A 22,170-nucleotide genomic window follows, 5' to 3' on the forward strand; every position below is an offset into this window, starting at 1 on the left:
CCCCCCCCCCGCCCTCCGCCCCTCCCTCGCCCCCCCGGCCCTGCAGCCTCTTCTCTGCCCCGGTGTGAGGTGGAGAGGGACCCCCCCCGGGGAAGCAGGTCGGTAGGCAGCCTGCGGTTAACGCTGCAGCCTCGCTAACCCGCACGCAGACTGCCAGCGACGTTTAAAACAGGGACCCTTCAGTGCCGCGGCTGTGACTTGAGGTCTTGTTTCAGGGTCGGTTTAGACCGGTCCACATCTCCACGATGTTGCGAAGGGGGAAAGGCGGTCATGTCCTGTGTTCCCTCCCTCCGCCTTGTCTTAGCAGGGTGTTTCAGGCCTCTGAGAGTACCGTTGTGGTATTCACGTACAGAGACAGGAAAGGGGAAAGGAGAAAGGAAAGGCGAGGAGGTCACGTTCCCCCTCCTCCTGCTCAAGCTGCTCAGCTTGGGCCCGGTCTTGTCCCCTGTGCCAGGTCCTGCACTTACTGACGGCTTTGGGTTGATGTAACGGGCTGAATGACAGAGCTGGTATCAGTGAGTTGGGCTGGCTCACAGGTCCGAAGAATGGAAGCACAAGGCTCGGGAGATGGGAAGTGTAACATCCCCTGTCAATGGCAGTGGATGGTGATGTTGGTCTGCCATCCCTGTGGTACTGGGAGGTTCCATGTTATACACTGCAAGCTGCTGTTGATACAGGCAGTCTGTTTTTTTCCCCTGCTGTAATGTATACAGACCTTCCCTTTCCTACACCAGAGCTGGCGTTTATTTGACTTCATGTAAAAAATTCAGGGACATAATTTTTTCCTTTAATTTTCTCCTTTATTTTTTTCCCACAGAATTGGCTGTTTGCTGATTCATATTCTTAAATTGCCTCACTCTGGGGTTAAGCGAGTGGTGCAGGGAAAGTAGAAGCAGACAGCCAGAAGCTAGATAGGGGCAGATGACAGCTGGTGGGACCTCTCTCTATGAGAGCTGTTGTGTCATGAAAGCTCATCTTAGTCAAGACAGCACAGTCTGACTGTCAGACTCGCAAGACAGCAAGTCTTGCTTGCCTCATTAGTCCCAATGCTGGGGAAGGATGAGACTGCAGGAAACCGAGGTACTCCATTTCGCTGCAGGATTTAGACAGGTATAAACTGACTGAGGAACCACGCCTGCAAATTGCAGTTTCACAGCAGTGTAAGCCAAACTAAATTGGTAGTACAGTGGTCCCACTTGCCTGCTTCTCACAAGTCCCGTTTTCAGGAATTCTGCGCTTCCTTTTTGTCCTGTGCACTGACATCTGTGTGACCTTGCAGAGGGCTAGTTCAGGGAATTGATCTGGGGGAAAAAAAAAAGTCTACACCCACAGGCATAACATAAGGCAAGACTGCAAGCAGCCTTTTGTTGATTTTTGGTGTGATGTGGCGAATTTGGAATCCCATGCCTAATCAGGCCCTAGGCATTACAATAATGAACATGATTTTAGAAGATTATAGATGCCTTTAAAACAGAAATGTATGTATTGTACTTTGAGCTTATTGTAATTTTATAAAAAGATTATGAACTGCTTATCATACTTTCGCAATGGATTTCCCTGTGCACATATAAAGAACCATAATTTTGGATGGAGCTGAATAGTTCTTGTCCTGTGTGTGCAATGCCATTTCCAAAGCTGGATTGCTTATCTGTCATTACGAAGATGGAATTACTAATTGCTTTTAATGAAAATGGGACTCAAGAAACTGCAGGAAATGGCAGAATAAATATCAGAAAAATAAAACTGCATTGTTATGTTTTTTCAGTGCACTATCAGAATCTGATTCACTGGTGTTATAAGTTTAAAAAGTAAATTTCTTGCTGTGAAAATTTTAAATGTAACTGTTGTAAGATTGGCTAAATAGAAAAAAAATGAGTAGATGGTACTAGACTCTCGGAGTATCAAGAACTGTAAACAGTTTCAGTCCACCAGACTTTCTGAAAAAAAACCCTGAGTAATTTAAAATGCACCTTTCATTATAGTCCAAGTTAATTTCAATCTCATAAGAGAGAAAATCCTCAGCAAACAGAGAGGGTAAAGCTCATGGCATGAGCTTTTCTGAATTTCTCTTGATTCAAAGCAAATATAGTGATTAGGTAATCTAATTGCTGTGAATAGCATTGAAGCTGAGGAGAAGGGTAAAGTATAGTAAGATACACACTTGAAATGTTGAAACTATTTTGTTAATCCAAAGACGACATCACAAAGCTATGTTAAGGGCAAAAAGCTATGCTGGCATATTTGGCTTTTCTTTTTTTTTTTTTTTTTTCCATTTCATGTAGTAAGTGTTTTCTTAGAAATCACAGGAGAATATAATTGCCTTGCTGTGAAATCGGAGTATTAGACTACTGTATTTCATCCTGTTAGTACCTGCCAGCACTAGTGCCTTTATACTGTACAGACACTGATACAACACCAGAAAATTGGTAGCCTTTTTATCACTGAGGTGTTCTGATAAGATCAAGGCAATTTCCTCTGACGTCCTACTGCTGAACAGAATTATCTTTTTTGTGGGATCAATAAATGTGTGTTCATTTCTTCCTCTGCAGACAAACAGCATTTTGATTTGGCAAATAGAGCTTCTGGATACTCATTTCTTTTTTTAGCAAGGCAGGAATAGCACTCTGATGTTGAATCTAGAGCAGTCCTCCAGCTTGGACAAAGGACACAGTTTTGTTGTTCGATGTTCTCACAGAGTCCTAGCGGACTTTATACCTAGGGATGTGGGCTAGGCTCCAAAAAGAAGGCATTTTCATTCAAGCCGAAGATCTTTTAAAGCCTCTTATTCTCAGTTAAGGAGATTGCTTCCTTTGGAATGCAATCTTCTTTTTGATATGCAAGCATGTGAGCGTAAATCCACTACTCTTGTGTATTTGTACAATGCATAATATTTTGTAGAGCAATTAAGCCCCGTAATTGAACGCAGAATCAAAATTTCCTTCAGTCTTCTGAACATGACTTGTTAGCAACCAGAGCAATTACAGCAGGAGCTGAGGTAAATGACACTAATCCAGTGAGGCGCATTTCCAACCTGAATGGCACACCAAACCTGTTTCTCCGCCCCCATCCCATACGAGTGTGCTGCACAATTATCACATGTAGCGTCCTGTTCTGAAAAAGGCGAGAATCGTACAGAGAAACAGGCTGGGGAGGGAGAATGCCATGCTCTTTGTTCCTTTGGCTGATAAGAAAGCGCATACTGTGTTTTAGGCTCTCTTTCTACCCTCTCCCCTTTTCTAGCAGTAGCTTTAAGAGGCTGAGACCTCGTGCAAGCCAGTTATCGATCTTCTGTAGCATGCCTGTCAGTCATTCTAGCAGAAATGCTACTTCCACAGACTGACTTCCCCTTCTGAAAAATCCTTTCTATACAGAAGATGTAATCCTGCCACTAAAAGAATCATAAAACCCCCGTGATTAAAAAGTCCCTGTCGCAAAAAGAAAAAACGGCGCAGGCCATAATAATAAAAATAGAAGGAATTTAACCATGAGTCACTCAGAAAGTTCCTGTAAATTACACTTGGCGTCGCCTAAATTGACACTGAAGATATCTATGAGAAAGTTGTCCTTACATTCCTGTCAGATTCCTCAGCAGCTGGGACAGCACTTCTACATCATGTTCCGCCCTGGCTGGCTTGAAGCAAATGTTCAGATTGCGTCCACCTCCTTTTAATGTATTGTGGAATAACCACAGGCTTTTATTTCTTTATTGGTTGGAGATCGCTACATCACAGTTTTTCTTAATACTGTTAGGAGGTAAAATACTGTCAGGTTGTGCTTTTTTTCAGCAGAAATGTGGCATTTTTTGTTATCCATGTCATACAGGTATTTGTTTTACCTCTTTTTTTTTTTACATAAATTGTAAAAGGATGATGTGTATCTTTTCAAGCTGAATTTGTCACTGTTGATAACTTTCAGAAATCATTTGAATTCCTCCGAGATTAATAATATCAAAATAATGAAGTAATAAACATCTTCAGAATATATATCAATTCATTCACAAAGGAAAGTTATGATGATGATGTTGCAACACATGTACCAAGCTAGTTGAAGTACTGCCTGTTTTTCTCACGAGGCCTTGAAGATGAAATCAGATGTAACTGTATTAAATGTACTTGGTGAACTCTGCTACATTTTGGCTTGTGCCATGGATGTACTTGAAATTACATGTTTAATATAGATCGCTTTCATATGCTTGTTTATAAAGCAGTCCGAAGTTGAAACTAGTAGTCTGGTATTTTTCTTGTACATACTAAGACAATTTGATTACAGAAATGGGGTGTGAGGGGGGGCAGACTGACGCCTGATTACAGGATTACTCCAAGGCATTAATTTGTTCCTTATTGTCAAATATGTTTTAACATGTAGATACTGCAATTAAATAATTCATCCTGATAAATCTTTTGATTCATTTGCTAATTTTCTTGATACGTGTGATACAGAGAAGGAAGAACAAATGTAAAACTATCACTAATGAAAAACAGTAATAACAGATCAAGAAAATAGTGTCAGAATTAACGTGCAAGTGGCCACTTCTATCATGTTAGTCTATCATGTGTTCTATAATTACTCAAAGCACTGCTATATAACTTAGTATCCTTTATGTCATTTTTGTACAGTGGAAGCAATATTTGTTTCTAGTGATACCTAGAGATATTTACCTGTTGTTCGTCAGAGAATGATTGTATCTGTTTTGTGCAACAGGTTAGTTTGCTAGACCTTAATCAATTATGCTTTTCTATCTTTAAATTTCTGTGATGGAGTATCATGTGCCTATGTTCTACACCATACCTTGGTATAATGTTGCTGCATAATAATTTTGTATCATGCTGGAAAAATTTGTGATGCAATAGCTCAGCATAGTAGTCCATCAATCGAAAATTTTCTAAATTGTTAAACTTAAGAAACTGATTAAACTTTTAGTTAAAATCCTTATGAGAACTATTCCAATATAGATGCAATTACCTTTGTAGTGTCATGCTACTGTTTCTAACAGCAGTATGAAAGAACTAGAAAAGGATCCAAAATACTTGATTCAGCTGACCTGAAATGTAAAAACTTGTGAGCACACAGTGTACTGCACAGGACTGTCAAGGGACACGTAGCTGGGTGTATTTTGGCCTTGGACTGGCAAAATCTCTGTTCTTGCAAAACAAGTCATGGCATTCTTACTATCTGCAGGAAGTTTGCAGGACAGGGAATGCACTGAAGAATGAAAAAAAAACCAACCCAAACCATGCAGAAACGTTACGTAGAGACAACTTTGCAAACCAGGCAGTGTGTTGATATTCAAGTCTCGTAAGACTAGTGCAGGGGCAGAGCCTGCCCACCTTGACACAAAGCAACCCACTTCTGGCTGCATGGGAAGTCGAAGGGAAAGGGAAGGTATGACCCGATTTGCTGGTCACTGGTTTGCCTTGCTTTTTCTTCTGTAACGCAAACCCTGCTGTAAATAGGACCAGATTCAGCACTCGTTTGTTACTTGAGTAATTCCTGCATTACCAATATTGATGAAGAGAGGGTTTCTCAGGTAAGTAGAAGCTGCAGGGTTCTTCAAAAAGAGAAAGAGTTTTCCTTACATACATATCATTTAATGCATACTTAAAGTTGCATACACATAGTTTAGAATGCTTTTTTTCATAAAGAATTGTATGCATTTACATTTTTTAATTAATGTAAGCTGACTGAATTTTTCGGCTGTTGTCTAATTTGGACACACTTTTCCGCTGTAGTTTGGAAAGAACTTGTCTGGCTGCTTGAGAGCTCCCTCTCGTGGTAAACTTTCCTGGAAGATCTTCGCAAGTATTCCCGTCCAAAGGCACGTCCTTGAAACTTTACCTACCGTATCTATTACTGATAACGCTGGGCAGAAGAAGAAAGCAGCCAAGCTAGCAGTTGTTACGGATCGTATTTTTTGCTTGGCTGTCCAAGAAACCTACTGGTTTGGTAGGGATGCAAATATCAATTGGTATTTGGGGGGAATTTCTGTAAATGTGTATGCATATGAAAAAAAAAAAAAGTAAGAATTCATTTGTGTTCTAGGAAAAAAAAAAAAGTAATGAATGGTTTTATTTTTTACCCTAAAGCGAAGAAAATACTGTCCTTGTCTAGAATAGTTTCAAAGCTCGTGTATCTGGGTTGGTGCTGCTGAATGTGCAGTTTAAAGCAGAGTGTACTTATTACAGCCATCAGCAGCTTTGACCAAACACCCACTATTATGGGTCTATGCTGTACAAAGATGTGTTTTTACTAAATCACTTTGCAGTTCAAAACTGGGTTTGTCTCTCACTCTGTGCAGGAGGAGTACCACCAATGGTTTGGAAAAAGAAGTTCAAACGTTCCCCCCTCAAGTCTTGACCTCCCGTGCTTCACCTGGGAAAAAACGTGGATGTGCAGCATCAGGGACTAAAGCAGCAGCCACAAATCCTGCAAATCTCTTGCGCAGCGCGGCAGAGTCATTGCAACTGGCTCTTTATGTCTCCTGGGAGAGAGGCTGAGTCAGGCTTTTTGGTAACTCTGCACCAGCCGATACAAGGGAGCGTGAAGGTTGCTGCTAAAAATACCGAGGATGCACCTATTGTCCCTGTTTTCCTATGGTTAAAGTGATGGCTTCTCCAGATCTTCCAAGCAAGAGTGAATGATACCATTTTAGAATGAAAATTGAAATGAGAGCCATAAAGACAGCTCTGAACATAATAGCACTGTAAATCAAGTAAAATAGTGGGAGAAGTAAGGCAGATTAGGGGGGAAGATAGTAAGGTTGGTTTTGTGTATGTGAGTTCCGAAGTGGACTGTTTTAAATCAAATGTAGTTAAATTCATAGTGTTTTAATGATCAATGGATAGCTCACTCTGTCAAGAAAATAAAGCATTTAGTCACATGTAGTCATCTAATGGGGAAACAAGTAACAAAACCACATGAACCCAAGCAACTCAAATTCAGGCAATTTTTGAAAACTAAGGTTGGATTCAGATCCCATGGCCCGGACCGGTAGCAGGGATTGGGCTTGCTATTTTGCTATTTTTTTATTTGTGGGAAAAGGTTGAGGTACGGATGCAATGCGTACTGATGAGATCTTTCAATGAAAGTATGTGGAAACAATAACTGAAGTAGTAAAAATGAGTAAAAGTTTCTTAAGATGTAATATAATTGTCAGAACTTAAATGATCGATTGTTATATAAACATATATGCACAAATTTAATTTAAAAAACAACCTGTTTCAAAGAATTATTCAGAACAACTTCTAAATTTTCTTTGGTATTTATTGAACCCATGTAGATCTTCAGTTTACTTCCCAACAAATTCTATAGCCACTAATTTATTTTATGCCTTTTGACACATATATAAGAAATTTGATATTCATTTACGCTAATCCATAAGGTTGCAGTTAGGACTTTCATAAAACAACATTTAGATACCAATTTAGCAGTCTTTTAACAAATTTTTTAGGTACTTCACCATTTCTGCATTCTAGAATGGAAATGGTTAGAGAAGAAAACATACAGATTTGATACACAGGCGCTTTGAAGAGACAAAATTTCTTAGACTCAGATTATGAATAGGGGTTTTGTTCCCCTTTTCTCTCGGTGGAAAGATAGAGGCTCCAACTCTCTTATCCACATTGCAGGTCTGGGGGACTATTTCACTATAGACAAATCAAGAAAAATATGTCATAATATAGGTAACAATATAATGTAACTTTTTTCTATAAAATCCCAAGTAATATCAGGCAAATTTGTGGCAGCAGAAGTGGATTCTTTTTAATCTGCTTTTCACTGAGTAACCAGAGTGTCTGTGATGCCTCAATTATGAATTCCCTTTTTTTTTTTTAATATTTTATGACTCATCCCAGAAACATTCTTGTATTCATTACCAGCATTTAAAGACAATAAGCGGCCTATTTAGAAGTAAATTCCTATTGAAATAAAAATTTCTGCATAGGGGTATTTCAGCACACAAACGTATGCTGTGCTATGGATTTTCCAGAACGTATGCCCAGTGCGTAAGTGAGTACGAGTCCTCCAAATGACAACAGATGCAAAGCCCTGACCCCAGCACGGTACAGGGCCGTCTTTGCAGTGGACGTCTCAACCCTCCCCTGCATTCACTCCGTAACGCATGTCACGACAGACACTCATAGGAAATTGAGGCTGTATAAAAGCGAGAGTGAGTAGCCAGACATCATCTATGACTGGAGTTTAAGTTTGTTCAATTCAGAAACCTGCTTACGTTAAACATGTTGGCTGATTTTAAACTAGTTTAAATGCCAATCTATAGGGAATCCTTTGGGAAGGAAAAGACCATATAACCTCAGCTAAAATAATATGAATTCAGTGACCAGTACCTTGTTTTGTTTAATAAAACATCGTTCTTCATTCTTAGGTCCCAACAATGTAACTTTTATTCAAAGATCCTGGTATCAAGCAGATGTTCTTCTAGGTTCACATCAGGTCCCGTGAACCTCAGGGAGATCACTGCAGCGAGGATTTTGGCCGGAGCAGCCTGCTCTGTAAGGGCAGGCAAGCCACCAGCCAAGGGTGGCAACAAGGCAAGCTGAGACAGGGGCCTCGCTGCGCCCTGTGCCGGAGCAAGGCACGCAGAGAGGTCCCCTGGCAGTGCCCAGGGTCAGCCAAAAGCCCGGTGGCTGCCAGGCAGGTCTGCAGTCACAGGGCAGGTCCCCAGGTCAAGCCAGGCGTCTGACTCAGTGCTTGGGCGCAGGCACAGCCTGCCCGTACCTCGGGCAGGGGCCCAGGGCAAGAACTGGAGCTTAAAAGCAGTTCCCAAGTGAAGGGGGGAGGCCTCCAGCAGGGATTCCCGCAGCTCTTTCTCACCCACCGGCTTCTCCCAGCCATCTGATCCAAGGTTACGCAGCTACACCACGGCAGTGCTGGCCTCCAGCACAGGCAGTCAGACCTCTGCTGGGGGAACGCACCCAGGGTCCTCACACTGCGGATTTAATGGTGTATTTGTGGTCTCTGGTTTGTTGCTTGCAATTCCAATAAATGAGTTCCTTACCTCCCTATATACTCTCTCATTTTCTGAAGTGCAAAAATACATGCTTCTTTATGTGCACAGGAATGGCAGTGTTCCTTTGTCTTAAATGCTTTAAACCTGTGGTACTGAACGTAGGAGAACTTGTATCCCACTTCTGTCACAAAGCTATGTGGTAAAGGAGGAGTAAGAGCAGTAGAACCAGTACATCTGAACTACAGATTTAAATTTGAGATGGACCTGAATGACAGCATCTAAAATTTCAACATAGAGTTTGATTTTCCACCCACAGTTCACTTATATTCATCTCTGTGGTTTTGCTGTGGACCATTATAAGTCTAAGGACTAGTTTCAAAACTTTAGCTGCAGACTTGGGTTGAGATTCAGAAATCCAGAAAATCCTGTTATGATGAGGCTTAGTGTCGGTCCTTACCTAAGCACAACTTCCCTTGAATGCAGCGAGTGTTGCTGAAGTATGAACTTCCGAAGTATGCCCAAAAATAGGAATGAAGCACATCTTGGCAATGGCTACAATTCCTCATATTTATGAAAGCAATCCTGGGGCATGATGACATTTTCAAAACTAGCATCCAGTTATATGTATGTTTGAAAAAAAAAAAAAAAAAGGAGACATACTTCAACCGAGGATAAGAATGTATTATTCCCCCAACCTCATTTTCCTGAATCTCATTTTCATGTGTGATGAAAGGAAAGCGCATCTGGACCATCCATTTTATTTCTTCAAGCAAACACTTCAATCAGATGGTGCTAACTGAGAAGACTTTCAGAGAAGCTGCAACATTCCTGGTATTTTGTAGCACTACTTTCTTTTCCCTGGGATTCTGGAAGTGTCACAAGGACTGTGCTCTCTGAGTTCCACTGGGACAGATGAGACCGGCAACATTTTCCCTCTTCGAGGCAATGTAATTGATATCTCGATGCTGCTTCAAGAAATGCTAACCTGAGCCTAGAGAATGAAGCAGATACGCTGGCAATGTCTATGCTGCATTTGAGGCTACTCTATGCATGCTCATGCTGCAGACCGCAGGATGCTTCCAGCCTATTACAGGGATGTCCATACACAGGGATACACTATAGTTATGCCAGAAAAAGAAATCAGACCTTTTGGCTTCGAAAGCATTTTGAGTGCGTATTTGTGCAACCTTATGTGTTTAAAGATGTGGGTTTGTGCAAACCAAAAGCTGCCTCCAAGGCACCATTTCAGGAAGTATGGCATTTGTACAATTATGTGACCATACTCCTGGCCAGGCCAGGAATTTTATTCAGGGAGTATTATTCAAGACAAAATACTTTTGCTGTCCTTATTAGCATAAGTTGTAACCAGAGTCTGTCACAGTCAGCTTCAGAGCATCTTGCTAGTCAGTGCTTGGCATCCCAGGGTTTGGTGTTCAGCTGGCATTGCTGGAGGAAGGTCTGCAGCTGCAGGTGAAAGCCAAAGTGAAAACATAGGTACAGCAGCTGTGGCTGTTGCTTGTCTACTACCAACATTGCTTTTCGCTTGTCATTGTAGGTGCAAGGAAGACTCTGGCTCCAACAGTCACCAAGCGCTTAGCCCTCCTGGAGCTGGAGTGTGGTGTGATGTCCTCCTCCCTTGTGCCTTGTTGGTGTGATGGTGTAGTCAGCCTAGGAAACAAGACAGCTGAATATTCCACCTGTGCTGCAGAACACCTGAAGAAGCACGTTACAGGTGAAGGTAACTGCTGGTGTTGCAGGCTGTGACGTGGCCCTGTAGTTGTCCTAGCAGCGGTGCTCAAGAGCAGATCAGCCTGGACCTCCTAATTGCACGTACTGGTGGACATATGAGGAGGATTCCCTGCTAGCTTAACTAGGTTACTCTCTCAGTGCTTTGGAGCGTGCGTAAATAATTGACAGGGGACAGTCAGGGTTTCTGGCTTCAGGCAGTGTACAGTCTAAGAAGGTAATACAGCCGAGATCCCAGAACCTGTATCACAAAATCCAGTTGCAAGTATACTCTGTACCTTCCGTGCCAAGACATGATCCTTACATGAAAATCCAAGAACACAGTTATCACAAGAAGTTTTCCTAAGCCAGAATTGCATCCAGCAGTCCATGTAAATGAATATTTAATCCAAACATGTAAACGAATATTTAATCCAAACAATATTTTTCCACAAAGGGGCACACCCCATCAAAAGATAATGCACACTGTATCTCACAGAACTGGGCAATGGCTGTGTAATCATTGCTTGAATCCAGACAGTCTTTATCAGCTTTAAAATGTGTCTGTAACTTCTCTTTATAAGCATATAGATCCCAGCAGGTGTTTTGCCTGAAGGGCTCTATGGCAGTGGGCCTTCTGAGAGCAATCAAACCAGAATTCATCATATGGTTTCAGTATAAAACTGTTACTGATATTTTAAATATTTCCAGCTTTAATTAAGTAAGTTTAGCTGCCATTACTCACTCCTATTTAATGCACCACCATTATAGTTTAATTGCAGATTGACTTTCTTTCTATAACCACTAACTAGCAGTTGGTTTTATGAGCCCTGTTTTTTTCCCCCACTCTGATAAAAGTCCATTATACAATAAAATGGGACTTAATTTCAAATGTGTTCTGGTCACTGTGTTTTATTTCATGTGTCAGTAGTCATAAAGTAGAGAGCTGATCCTGCAACAAGAAGAAAATCCGATATTAAATTAATACATATAGCTTTGTACAGTGTAATCTTTTGACATCTAGATATGAATTTTGTCAGCATGGCATTTGCAGTTGGTAGTAGATCCAAGAGATACACTACTCCTCTCAGGAAATAAGTCAAAACCATGGCAGGAATACTATTACTTTTAGCTTTATCTTGTGGCTAGAAAAAATGGGCTCCCTATCATTTCTATCCGTATCCCCTATTTATTTAGGCAGTGCTGAGTGTAAAGGCGGAAATGTGATTTACATGGTAATTGTTTTTAAAAGTTTTTTCATTCCCTTCTATAAGTGAATTTTTAAGATAGGAGGGAAAAAGTGTGTTTTGTTCCCACAATGTCGTGGGTTGCACAGTATGGCAAGACAGCTACCTCTGCACTGTAACACAGAGCTAGTTGGCTTGGGGCAGTGCTTCTCGAGGCTTCTGCTTTGAGAACTAGTTCTGGTGGGGCTGCATCAGGAATCTCTGCACTGTGTGTTAGATAAGTAACCTTGTACATTTCCATCTGTCTTCATCTGCTCGCTCTTTACAATTTTATGTTGTTTCAGACAACATTTTTTTTATTTGCTTCTACAGTAATTCATGCAGTTGTGTTCTTCCTCTGCAGCACAGTAATATTGACAACACTAGAAAATTGAGACAATGTCAGACAGCTTAGTTCCTTTCAGGTGTAGTACAGAGCAGAAAGCAAATGCAAGAAAAATGTACTTATCTCCATTCTCAAGTTGCCACAGGCCAGTTTGGGGCCTGGAAAAATTCCAGCTACCCTAAGAGTTGCCCTAACTTGTACCATAATTGCTATGTTTCCCATAGGACTTTTCAGCACTATGCATGACGAGTACTAAAGAACATCTCGGCCACACCTCAGACTGCTTTCACGCTGGCTCCCACACGGAAAGATCTTTAGCAAATACTACCAGTCTAGTAATTTTTTCATTTTTTGAGAAGACCTCTTCTGGCACAGGTGTTCTTGGGAACGTGAAGAGATGTAAAAGGAGAGAGACAGGGAGAGCTAATGCGTCACAATATGTCAATAAATTCTACTAAACCAGAAATCCCTGTTTCTTCTCTTGTGCCTGCCGTGAAAGTTCTGGCAAATAACTTCTCTGCTATATTTAAGATAGGTCTATTAATATATAACTGCTTCAATTATTGTCTAACTTAATTAACATTTACAAAGTATTCCTAAATCTTTGCAAAGACCCTTGCATGCACCTATAGTTATTTAGTAGGTGTTATAGCAAATAAACCCACACTCCCTATGTTCCTCATTGAAGATGTAAACGCCCTAAAAATTTTGCACTTGGCTTAACCAGGATACCCTGAACTTGATACTTTTTCACAACAAATATTCAGCCACCACCGCAGTTTGCAATAATCGCCCACAGTCCTCCACTCTTTACAGCGTTCCCTTTTCCGTTTCCTAAAGAGTCACCATTCTTAATTCCTCTGTTTCCCTGTGTATAATCTGGCTAATACGCCATTCTCAAACATTGTTTATTATTCCATGTGAGTATATTAGAAAACAGGAGGGAAAATGAGTTGGAGCGAACGTTTTGTTTGCCTGTGATGAGGTACAGAGTCCGTACGCTGTCACAGCTCAAGAGCGCAAATTACTGGGTACAACTATTGCACTTTTGAAAACAATTTCTGGTGAGCTTTCAGTTTTCATCTTTGATTTTTAACTTTCTTCTTAACAAATAATACATCACAAGTAAAATTTCCCATCTCGCACTGAGCTGCTTTTTGGGCACGTATTTTAAGTGCGTGTATTTAGAGCTTATATGAGCTTTATACAAACGGAGATGGTTACCGTTGAATCACTGCATATATTTCTGGGCAATAAAACAGAACATTTAAATAATTACCATATAAACACTAGGTACATTGAATGAAAAGGCACATTGAATCATCTACATAGTAAAGAAAAAAATTCTTTAGCCACTTCATCCCTGAAAATAGGTACCTAATTAGTCACTGATAAACTGCCATGCCAGGCAGGTAATACTGGTAAGATCAAAATGGAAAAAAATGAGAGTCATGAGGTGGAACAACACATGCCACGGGAAAATGAATTGACCTGCTCTGATGACTCACATCTGGGTAACCAATCCGAAGCATATTCTCTGAACCCTGTGAAAAGTGGAGGAAGCAGATGCTAGAAACAAATGTCGACCTAGAGGTACAGAAAGGATACACAAAAACACGAGCCTGAAAGTGGACAGACACACGCACATCTGGTGTTATCAGAGCTACAGAGCATGAATGATTCTATTGGCAAAGAAGCTTTGATTTTCACTTTGTGAAATTCACTGGCTGTCCTAGAGTGATTCCAAGGACAATTTAATGTCAGTTATGCCTAGTCATCATCAAACTCCTAACTGCTAAGTAGTTTGTAGGTGGTGCCTGCTGATTGCAAAAGTGACCACTGATAAGCCTGTCAATGCTTGCATGGAGAATGGATAGTAATTAATCATTCATTTAAAGACTATTTGAAGCAGGAATATACTATCTCATGCTCCTTGAAATATCTTATTTGTGTATGTCAACATCTCTGTATCCGAAAAGAGAGGCTAGACACACTAATTTGAAAGGAACGTGACATTACAATTCATACCAGTCAGTGTGAATGGAAGAAATGTTGCATATACAAATCAGCTGAATGTCTTATTTCACAGAAGAAAATATCAGTGAAAAAAATAGATTTTTCCTCCCTAAAAGTGACTCATTACAAAACTTTCAGTCTGCCTATATGACAAGTAAGAACTTCCTGGAACTTCAGAGGGAACGCCAAGCAGAGCAACCTGAGAATTCATGAAGTACTAGGAATAATCTCCTGAGCTTGCAGAACATAATTTGCATGCTAAATTCCTTACAGTAACATTTTAGGCACTGGCATTAGTCAAGCTATGTCCAGATACTTCATGCCAGGATGAATCATATATGACAAATAGCACACTGAAATCTGCCCTAATTTATGTAACTTTTGCAAAGGTGTCGACTGAAGTGCAGTCTCGTAACACAAACTGGCTCATCCAGTGCCTCTCAAACTCTCCTCTTTAATGTCTGAGTCAGACTCTGTGATGTCCTATGGATGTCCTACCACAATTAGAAGCAACTTTAGCCACAGTTATCTCCTTTGATGAAAAAAAAAAAAATAGAAAAAGGCACGTATTGTAAAAATGCCTTTGATCAAATCACCCTCCCCTTCCTTTTTTTTTTTTTGTGCGAAAGCACACTGCTAATGCTGGATTTTGCTGCCTGCTTGCACCACATACAGCCAGATAGAGCCAGTAATATGATGAAATAGAAGATTAAACATTTTTTGCATCTCACTTTTTGCAGACGGCACCAGTGCAAGTTTGTCTATCACTTCTCCTTTGAACATTGCAAAGCAAGCAGTTTTAGGAGGAATCCTCTGGCAGTGTTGTCGGCAAATCCTGTCACCATTTCTTTATCCCTAAATTTTTGTGGTCGGAGCAAACTTTGCAAAAGAGCTGCCTGTGCTGGTGTTTGCTACATTATGTAACAGAGAAACTTAGTTCTGATTCATTACGTTTGGAATGTATAAGATAAAAACCTCATATTATGGACAAGTTTAAGAACAGGACATGAGGATCTTCACTGCTTCCAGAAGTGGATTCCCTATATTGTTGTTAGAGGTGGCTCTTTCTTAGCCTGTCAGTACACAGGTTAAGCTGTTTTGAACTGGGAAAAGTCATAAACCCCTTCCTGCACGGACCATGGAACAACCCTGATCTCAGGTCTTCCATCTTTTGTTTGCTCTTTCCGTTTTCTTGTAAGGTCTCAGACTGTTGTTCACCAGAGTTGTTTCCACAGAATGAGGACCGCAGCTGTCCTTCCTAGACTGCATTCCTGGGGAACAATTCATTCAATTCCCACATTAGAAGAAGAAACCTTGAATTTACAGCTTTTGAATCAGGTCCTTGCTTTCTTCCTTACATGCTTGTCACCCCCCTTCGACCTAAAATTAGGTGTTGGCTCCGGCTGTTGTCTCCTAATGCAGCTCCAGCACTGTGATTCTGCTCTGTCCAGCACGTAATGGCAAATTCTTCCCCCTGACTGTAAGAGGCTTTTACATAATAGCTTCTATCTATGCAGTGACAATGGCAAATATGCACAGACAGGGATACGGAGGCTTGGCCTATAGGAGCAGGCTGAAAAGTATGCCTGGCTTTCAGTTCACCTTGGTTCAAAACCCCTCAACGTCACTCTACTGAGTAGGCAGAGCACAGTGCCTCATTGTTTATCTGAATTGGTGAGTAGGTGGCAAACAACCCAGCAACAAGCGAAGAGCTGCACTGCACGTTCGGGCAGCCACTGCTACGGGCACGCGAGTAGAGGCACATGCCCCCAGCCAAAGGGCAGATGCTTCCCGCCTCACACATAAGCAATAAGTTTGTCCCTGTTGGGGCGCATGTACGCAGTCCACAAGAGGGACAAAGTTTATTTACCGTCTTCTCAAAAAAACGAGACTGCTTTGTGCAGTGAAGGAGGTCTAGATATTTGAACCGCAACTGACTACAGGCTCTTCTCCTCCTGGAATGCTGAAAATAAAATACTTCACTGGCGATAAAGAGGATTGCTTAGTGGTGTAAACCTCTCACTTGCCATAAAAAAGGTCTGTTGAATGACAAAACTGAATTTCAGCAGTGTTTTTTTGTGAACTTTACCAAGTGAAGGTATCTCTGTCAGGATCTTTACTGTCTTCGTGCCACATAGGAAGAAGTGATCTCTACACTAACAAGCGTTATGCTGTATAATGACTGACTACCTAATTACTTATTTCCATCCAGACCTATTTCAAGCTATGTGAAATGATTTCTATTTGAATATTTTATAAGATATTTCAGGATAAGGAATACTCCAAATTGAAAATACTGTTGAAATAAATGCTAAGTCAACGATGACTTATAAAGGATCCTCCTCTATTAACCAGATTTAATTTATTTTATGTTTTTCAATGTAATAAACCTAGTAGACTTCAAATTATATATGGAGTTTTCCAGTCAAGCCTTGTAATTGCAACATAACAAACAGGAAAAGGTATTTTTCTTGTATTGAATATACAGGCAAAACCAATATAAAATTTAATTATATATTGCAAAATGCCAACAAAGGTAAAATATTAATTTCTGCTTCTTTGAAGGCTACTCTGTCCTTTGGTGCAAAAAATATTTGGATTGAATCGATTATATATTTGGACAAAATTCCTTATAAAATGTAAAATACAATGCTTTCTACAAAGCAATGTTTTAAAGTGAACAAAATAAAGCTGCTGCTTTAGGTATATCCCATATTGCAATAATTAAGAGATTCAAAGTTACCCAGTTATTGTCATTTATTTTGATACTTTCCATAATTGATGTATTTGCATTATTTAGTAATACACAACTTAAGTGAAAAGTGCCTAACTTTCAAATCTTAAGGGGTAGCTTAATTAGTCAAGCTTGTAAGAGCAATTTGTAAAATCAAAAACTCTTCTCTCTTCTGGACTAAATAAAGAATCACATACTTCAGTCTCAGTTGTTTATTATTTTAAAATTAGAAGCAGTAAAAACACAGCATAGTTAGGGGAAGGATACATTGCAAGAACGTCTGCTTCAAGGTCATTAACCATTTCTTCTTTCAACTTTTAATTGAAGATGTGATAACATTAAAACGCTATCCATCTCTTGTTGGGGCTTCTGAAATCCTATGACAGCTCAAGAAAATGTTCATAGCAAGAGTAAGTGCAGTGTAAGATAAAATGTAGTCCACTATCACAAAAAGCAGATGTCTGATTTTTCATCTGCTTTTAATGCAATATGACAGGTACTTTGTTTTCCATTCCTAAGAGTAAAAATTATTTAAAACTCCATAATTTACGAATTAATGATATACTAAGTAACATCAACAGTTCAGCACTGAACAAAGGTAGAACAAACATCTTTCTTTCTTTCAAGAAACTTTTAGAGGAAGGATCAGAACTTTTTTCAGACTGCACACCATAAACATTGCACCAAAAAAGTGTCAGTTACAGAGTCCAATACTCATGAATGACTTCGGATTTTTCAGAAACTTTTACAGAACACTGAATTCAGTAAATAAATAGGTGTGCAATGCGCCCAGGATCAAATAACAACGATATTCTCTATTACATCCTCCTCTTCTTATGCATAGTTGCCCCATTACCAACAGATGGGAAACAGGGTGTAAATGTATATCCTCACACTCTCACTCAGAGCAAAGTGCCTGTTTTGGGGGTTACCAGTCACCTGACTTGCATCAGTATATCTATAGCACCGCACATTTATGTTTTGCCTTGTATCAGATAATTATGTAAACATTGCCTCTTTTTAAGTAGAGAGTGCGTACCTGGAGGCAGAATGTGACTATACCCTCATATACAGTACACATGACTACGGTAGTAATAGCTAAATAGCAAGCAGTTTTATTCAATGAATTGTAATGAAGCATTTTATACGTTTGTACTTGTACATCTTGCACTAATCCTGACGTTCAGCTTTTGGGAAACATGTTTTAACAGCCTCTCAGCTACTTCTTACTGAACTGAAAGTTGGTGCTGGCTTCTACAAGCTGTTCTGCTTTGTAAATATTCTAAAACCACATGATATGAATTGTATAGGCAGTAAAAATAATATTAAAAAAATATATATCCTTTTGAGTGGAACATAATTTTACCACAGATTTTTAACAGGATGTATGAAAAAACTTTAGCAATGCTTTTGGTGTTTATTATGAAGATCCACTACTACAAACCATGATGTGGGACAGTGAAGAGCTCTTTCTTCCTGTTTTATGCGGTGTATTTGACTAACAAGCACAGGCACTGTCATTATGTGATCAGTAACATGGCATATTTCTGAAGCCTGCTGAGACTTGAGGAAAATTCTAGGCTGCACTGTAATTGGCCTAATAGCTAATATTCTTGTAACCATTTCTGGAAAATATTGCGCTAATGCTGGTCGGATTCCCTGTTTGCTCTGCTTTTTACCCTGGTCGACAGTTTCCAGGCCTTGCATAATATCTCTCTCTCTCATACATGATCTAAGTTTGTATTAATTCACCTCTGTCTCCTCTTTAGCCTTGTCTGATCCCCACTTCTGCTCCTGCTTGCCATTTATTTAATCTACAAGGTACTCTTCTGTGCCATTAGCTATGCATGTGATGCCCTTCTTATTCTAGATCATTCTGCCAGCACCCCTTCCTCAATCAAAAATCAGACATAGTCACTATCCTTATTCAGCTTGTGGCTGAAAGGCAACTTTGCTATAATTACCATTATACACAAGTGTCTACCCTAAGTAAGCGTACCCATAGTACTTAGACCTGTTTTCCCCCTTCTCCAGCCTCTCATTTCTTCATCCTGACCTGTATCACATCTGAAATTTAGACTGAAGATGTGATTTTTTTATTTAGCATTGGAACAGCGGGAGGATGCTATATTGAGCATTCTTGTGAATGTGGCTCTACAAGCACAAAGATAAGCATAGCCCCTGCCCAGCCGAGTTTGTTATCAATGGATCTTCTGGTTCAGGCCCCTCCTCACCTATGAGAAATACAAAATTCTAATAAGCACAAATGAAAACTGAGGAAAATAGGCTTACTAGTTCCTCTAAATTTTGAAACAAAAGGTAGAGAAGTGTCAAGTTTGAAGGAAACGGTAGGAATTCTTCCTTGTGCTTCTGATTATGGAGTGTTAAAGAGAAATTTCATTCATAGGTCATGAGAATTTTACATTTTCTTCTAAATGGGCAGTAGGACTAGATGGTTATTTGGATCCAATCAGAGCTTCTTCTGACATACAACTTGTTTTCTGTGTTCCCTCATTTTGGCAACTGCTGATAATCACTCCTGAAACTCATGGTCAAAAGATAATGGTGATAAAAGACTTGGTCCTTACCCTATGTCACTAAAAGATGCTTGGAGTATCAAAATGGGGTTGGATCTTAGTGATTAAATGAAGCTTTAGGCAAGAGGACCATCAGATTTAATGAAATGAACAACTAGTTGCCTTATCACTTCCTTTTGCTGATTTTTTATTTGTTTAGTATGGCATCTGTTTGCCAACTACTGCAATTGCTACAGGGCAACTCTTACGCTATGGATAAAGCAGCATGATCAAAATCTACAGAATAAAGTACAGCAAATGCAGAATAGAATCTTTCTTCAATGAAATATCTGTACACAGAATTTGTGAACAGAAAGCAAGCATAAAACAGAACATCAGAGTTCAGTGAAAAGTTTCCTGTCTAAAAATCATAGACAAAACCCATGAAGCATGCAGAAAAGCCACTGAAAGCAAATCTGACTTTTAGAAATGCTTTTGCAAAACTGCAATGCTCTACATATACATAATGGTTGTTTAGGAAAAAGATGATAACTGGCGACAACTAATGATCTGTCTATACTAAAATTAAATATATTAGTGACCTTGGTAATGCTTAAATATGGCTATAACTTGTTTATGCATTACTTCAAACATTTTAGGGGAAACCTGTTTTAAAGTGGTTCTTGTAGATACTATCATACATTTGTTGAAGAAGGAAGTATATGGTCTGTTGTTTAAAGCACAGGACTCTGAGTCAGAAGATGTAGATTATGCCCCCTGCACTGATAACTACTGACTATGCAGCTTCCTCATCTCTAAATTGGGAAATAGTACTTAACTACTCAGAGGTAACAAGGAGACAAGTCATTACTGCTTATAATACTACAGTTGTAATAATCAGAACAAAGCCTTCAGAGGAGTACTGACTTATTAAGAAATCTGTGGGAAAGAAGCAAATCACCTGTACGTTTGAAGTTCTGGTAACTTATTCTAAGACATAGTGAAATTTCTGTGCTATGTTAGTGGACGGTTTAGGAATGCAAAGTATCAGTCATTGCATTTAAGCAACAGCCATCTAAAGGTCACTATGGCTCCAAAATAGAACTATGATCTCATAGCTGCAGTTTTTGCCCTTCCCTGTTCACACCCTTTCCGTGTTTATGACTGTTATGCTGGAAGGTATTGATGGTTTCCATCTTCCATATATAGACAGCCACGTAACCTGTAACGATCTGTAGGCAAACTACACCCCATAAGGTCTTGATGTTGGAAAAAAAGGGAGGCAACTGCCCAGCTGACTGTATCTTAAGACAGATCAGAAGCTAATCGTGTGAGGACGGAGGTTTTCCCTGGGACAGGGAAGTAAGTGCACTCAGCGCAAGGCTGACTCAGGCCAGGAGACCAAATGCTTACAAGTGTATGAAGGCAATAAAACCTGGGGGAAAAAAAGCTGCGAGGAACTCACATACACAGATATGAGTCAGGCAGGACAGCTTACTTTCTGTATTCAATGTATGATAAAAATATTTTTTTTTCTTTTTTAATGTAAAATTAAGGCAATTACTATTTGGTTTTGATTAAGCTATGAGAAATTGAGCTGGGTGTTTACTCAGTGCAGGAAGGCAGGAGTGCACCAAGGAACTGTTCGCATATATATTAACTTTTTGTGAATATAGCAAAGGTCTGTAACAGAAGCAACCTGGCAAGGCTCTGAAGGCCCCACCTGAGCCCCACCGAAGGTGAATGGAAGCAGCAGAACGATGACAACTCCATCATCTCCTTCCCTATGCCAGTGCCCTGGAGGGCCTGAATGCTGATGCCACAGCATTGCTGGATTGTATAGAGGGACAGTTAACACTGGAGGAGCTGCCCCTCCCAGTGGCGACAGGAGCAGATAAGACTGATTTTCCAGGCTCTATCTACCCTTTTCCTCTTATGCCACCACTTTAGATGTTCATCAAATGACAAAGAAGCTAGTTCTACCTAGTATCGTACGCTTTCAGTAGGAAGGGATCATTGGCTTTACTTTACAGCAAAACTCGTGGTCTACTACAACATGAGACCAAACCCTTTTGTATAATTGTAAAAGCACCGTTACCACACCTTTTTATGGTATCATCACCTCGAAGCTTATGTAATAGGAAAATAGTAGGCTTACAGCCTTAGCTGTATGGAACAAGTGGCAGAAGAAAGGGGGAAACGAGAACACGAGTTGAATATTCCTTTTCAATCTTCAGACAAGCCAGCCTGGCAGAGTGTCTGTATGAGCTACGCTGGGCTGACTCAGCAGAAAGCAAGCGTGATGTGGATGACAGACACACGAATCTGCACCTTTTACTGCCAATAGAGACGTTTCAACATTTGCTACGGAGAACTAATGCTTTACTTTATTTAAAACGTCCATTCTTAGGGTGGGTTGAGTATGGGACCCCTTACTCCTCTCTAAGCCTGACATCTCACGAGCTTTCCACTAGCCGCTGCTTCTACCGGCGCCTCACAGGTCGTCTCACCGGCCTAGCGAAGTTGCCCTTACCACAGCTGAGCTCCGCGAGTCACGTCTTTCGTTACACGGCGCTTCTCCGGAGGCAGCACTCCAGCTCTCGGCCTGCCCCGGCCTACAAACGCCCCCGCCCCCCGTCACC

General features: G+C 40.3%; 1 protein-coding gene across 1 annotated transcript in view; it reads left to right on the top strand.

Annotated features, from left to right (window-relative positions):
* Positions 1-5,357: 5,357 nt before the first annotated feature.
* PDCD6IP (programmed cell death 6 interacting protein) overlaps positions 5,358-22,170 on the top strand; it is a 49,953-nt gene continuing 33,140 nt past the window's right edge. The window contains exons 1-5 of the mRNA XM_009895035.1: positions 5,358-5,382; positions 5,454-5,527; positions 5,730-5,943; positions 10,521-10,703; positions 21,939-22,131. Coding sequence (XP_009893337.1) covers positions 5,358-5,382; positions 5,454-5,527; positions 5,730-5,943; positions 10,521-10,703; positions 21,939-22,131 — 689 coding nt within the window. The remainder of the gene's footprint in view (positions 5,383-5,453; positions 5,528-5,729; positions 5,944-10,520; positions 10,704-21,938; positions 22,132-22,170) is intronic.

The sequence above is a fragment of the Charadrius vociferus genome, unplaced genomic scaffold (assembly GCF_000708025.1).
Source record: "Charadrius vociferus isolate BGI_N301 unplaced genomic scaffold, ASM70802v2 scaffold51, whole genome shotgun sequence".
Lineage (NCBI taxonomy): Eukaryota > Metazoa > Chordata > Aves > Charadriiformes > Charadriidae > Charadrius > Charadrius vociferus.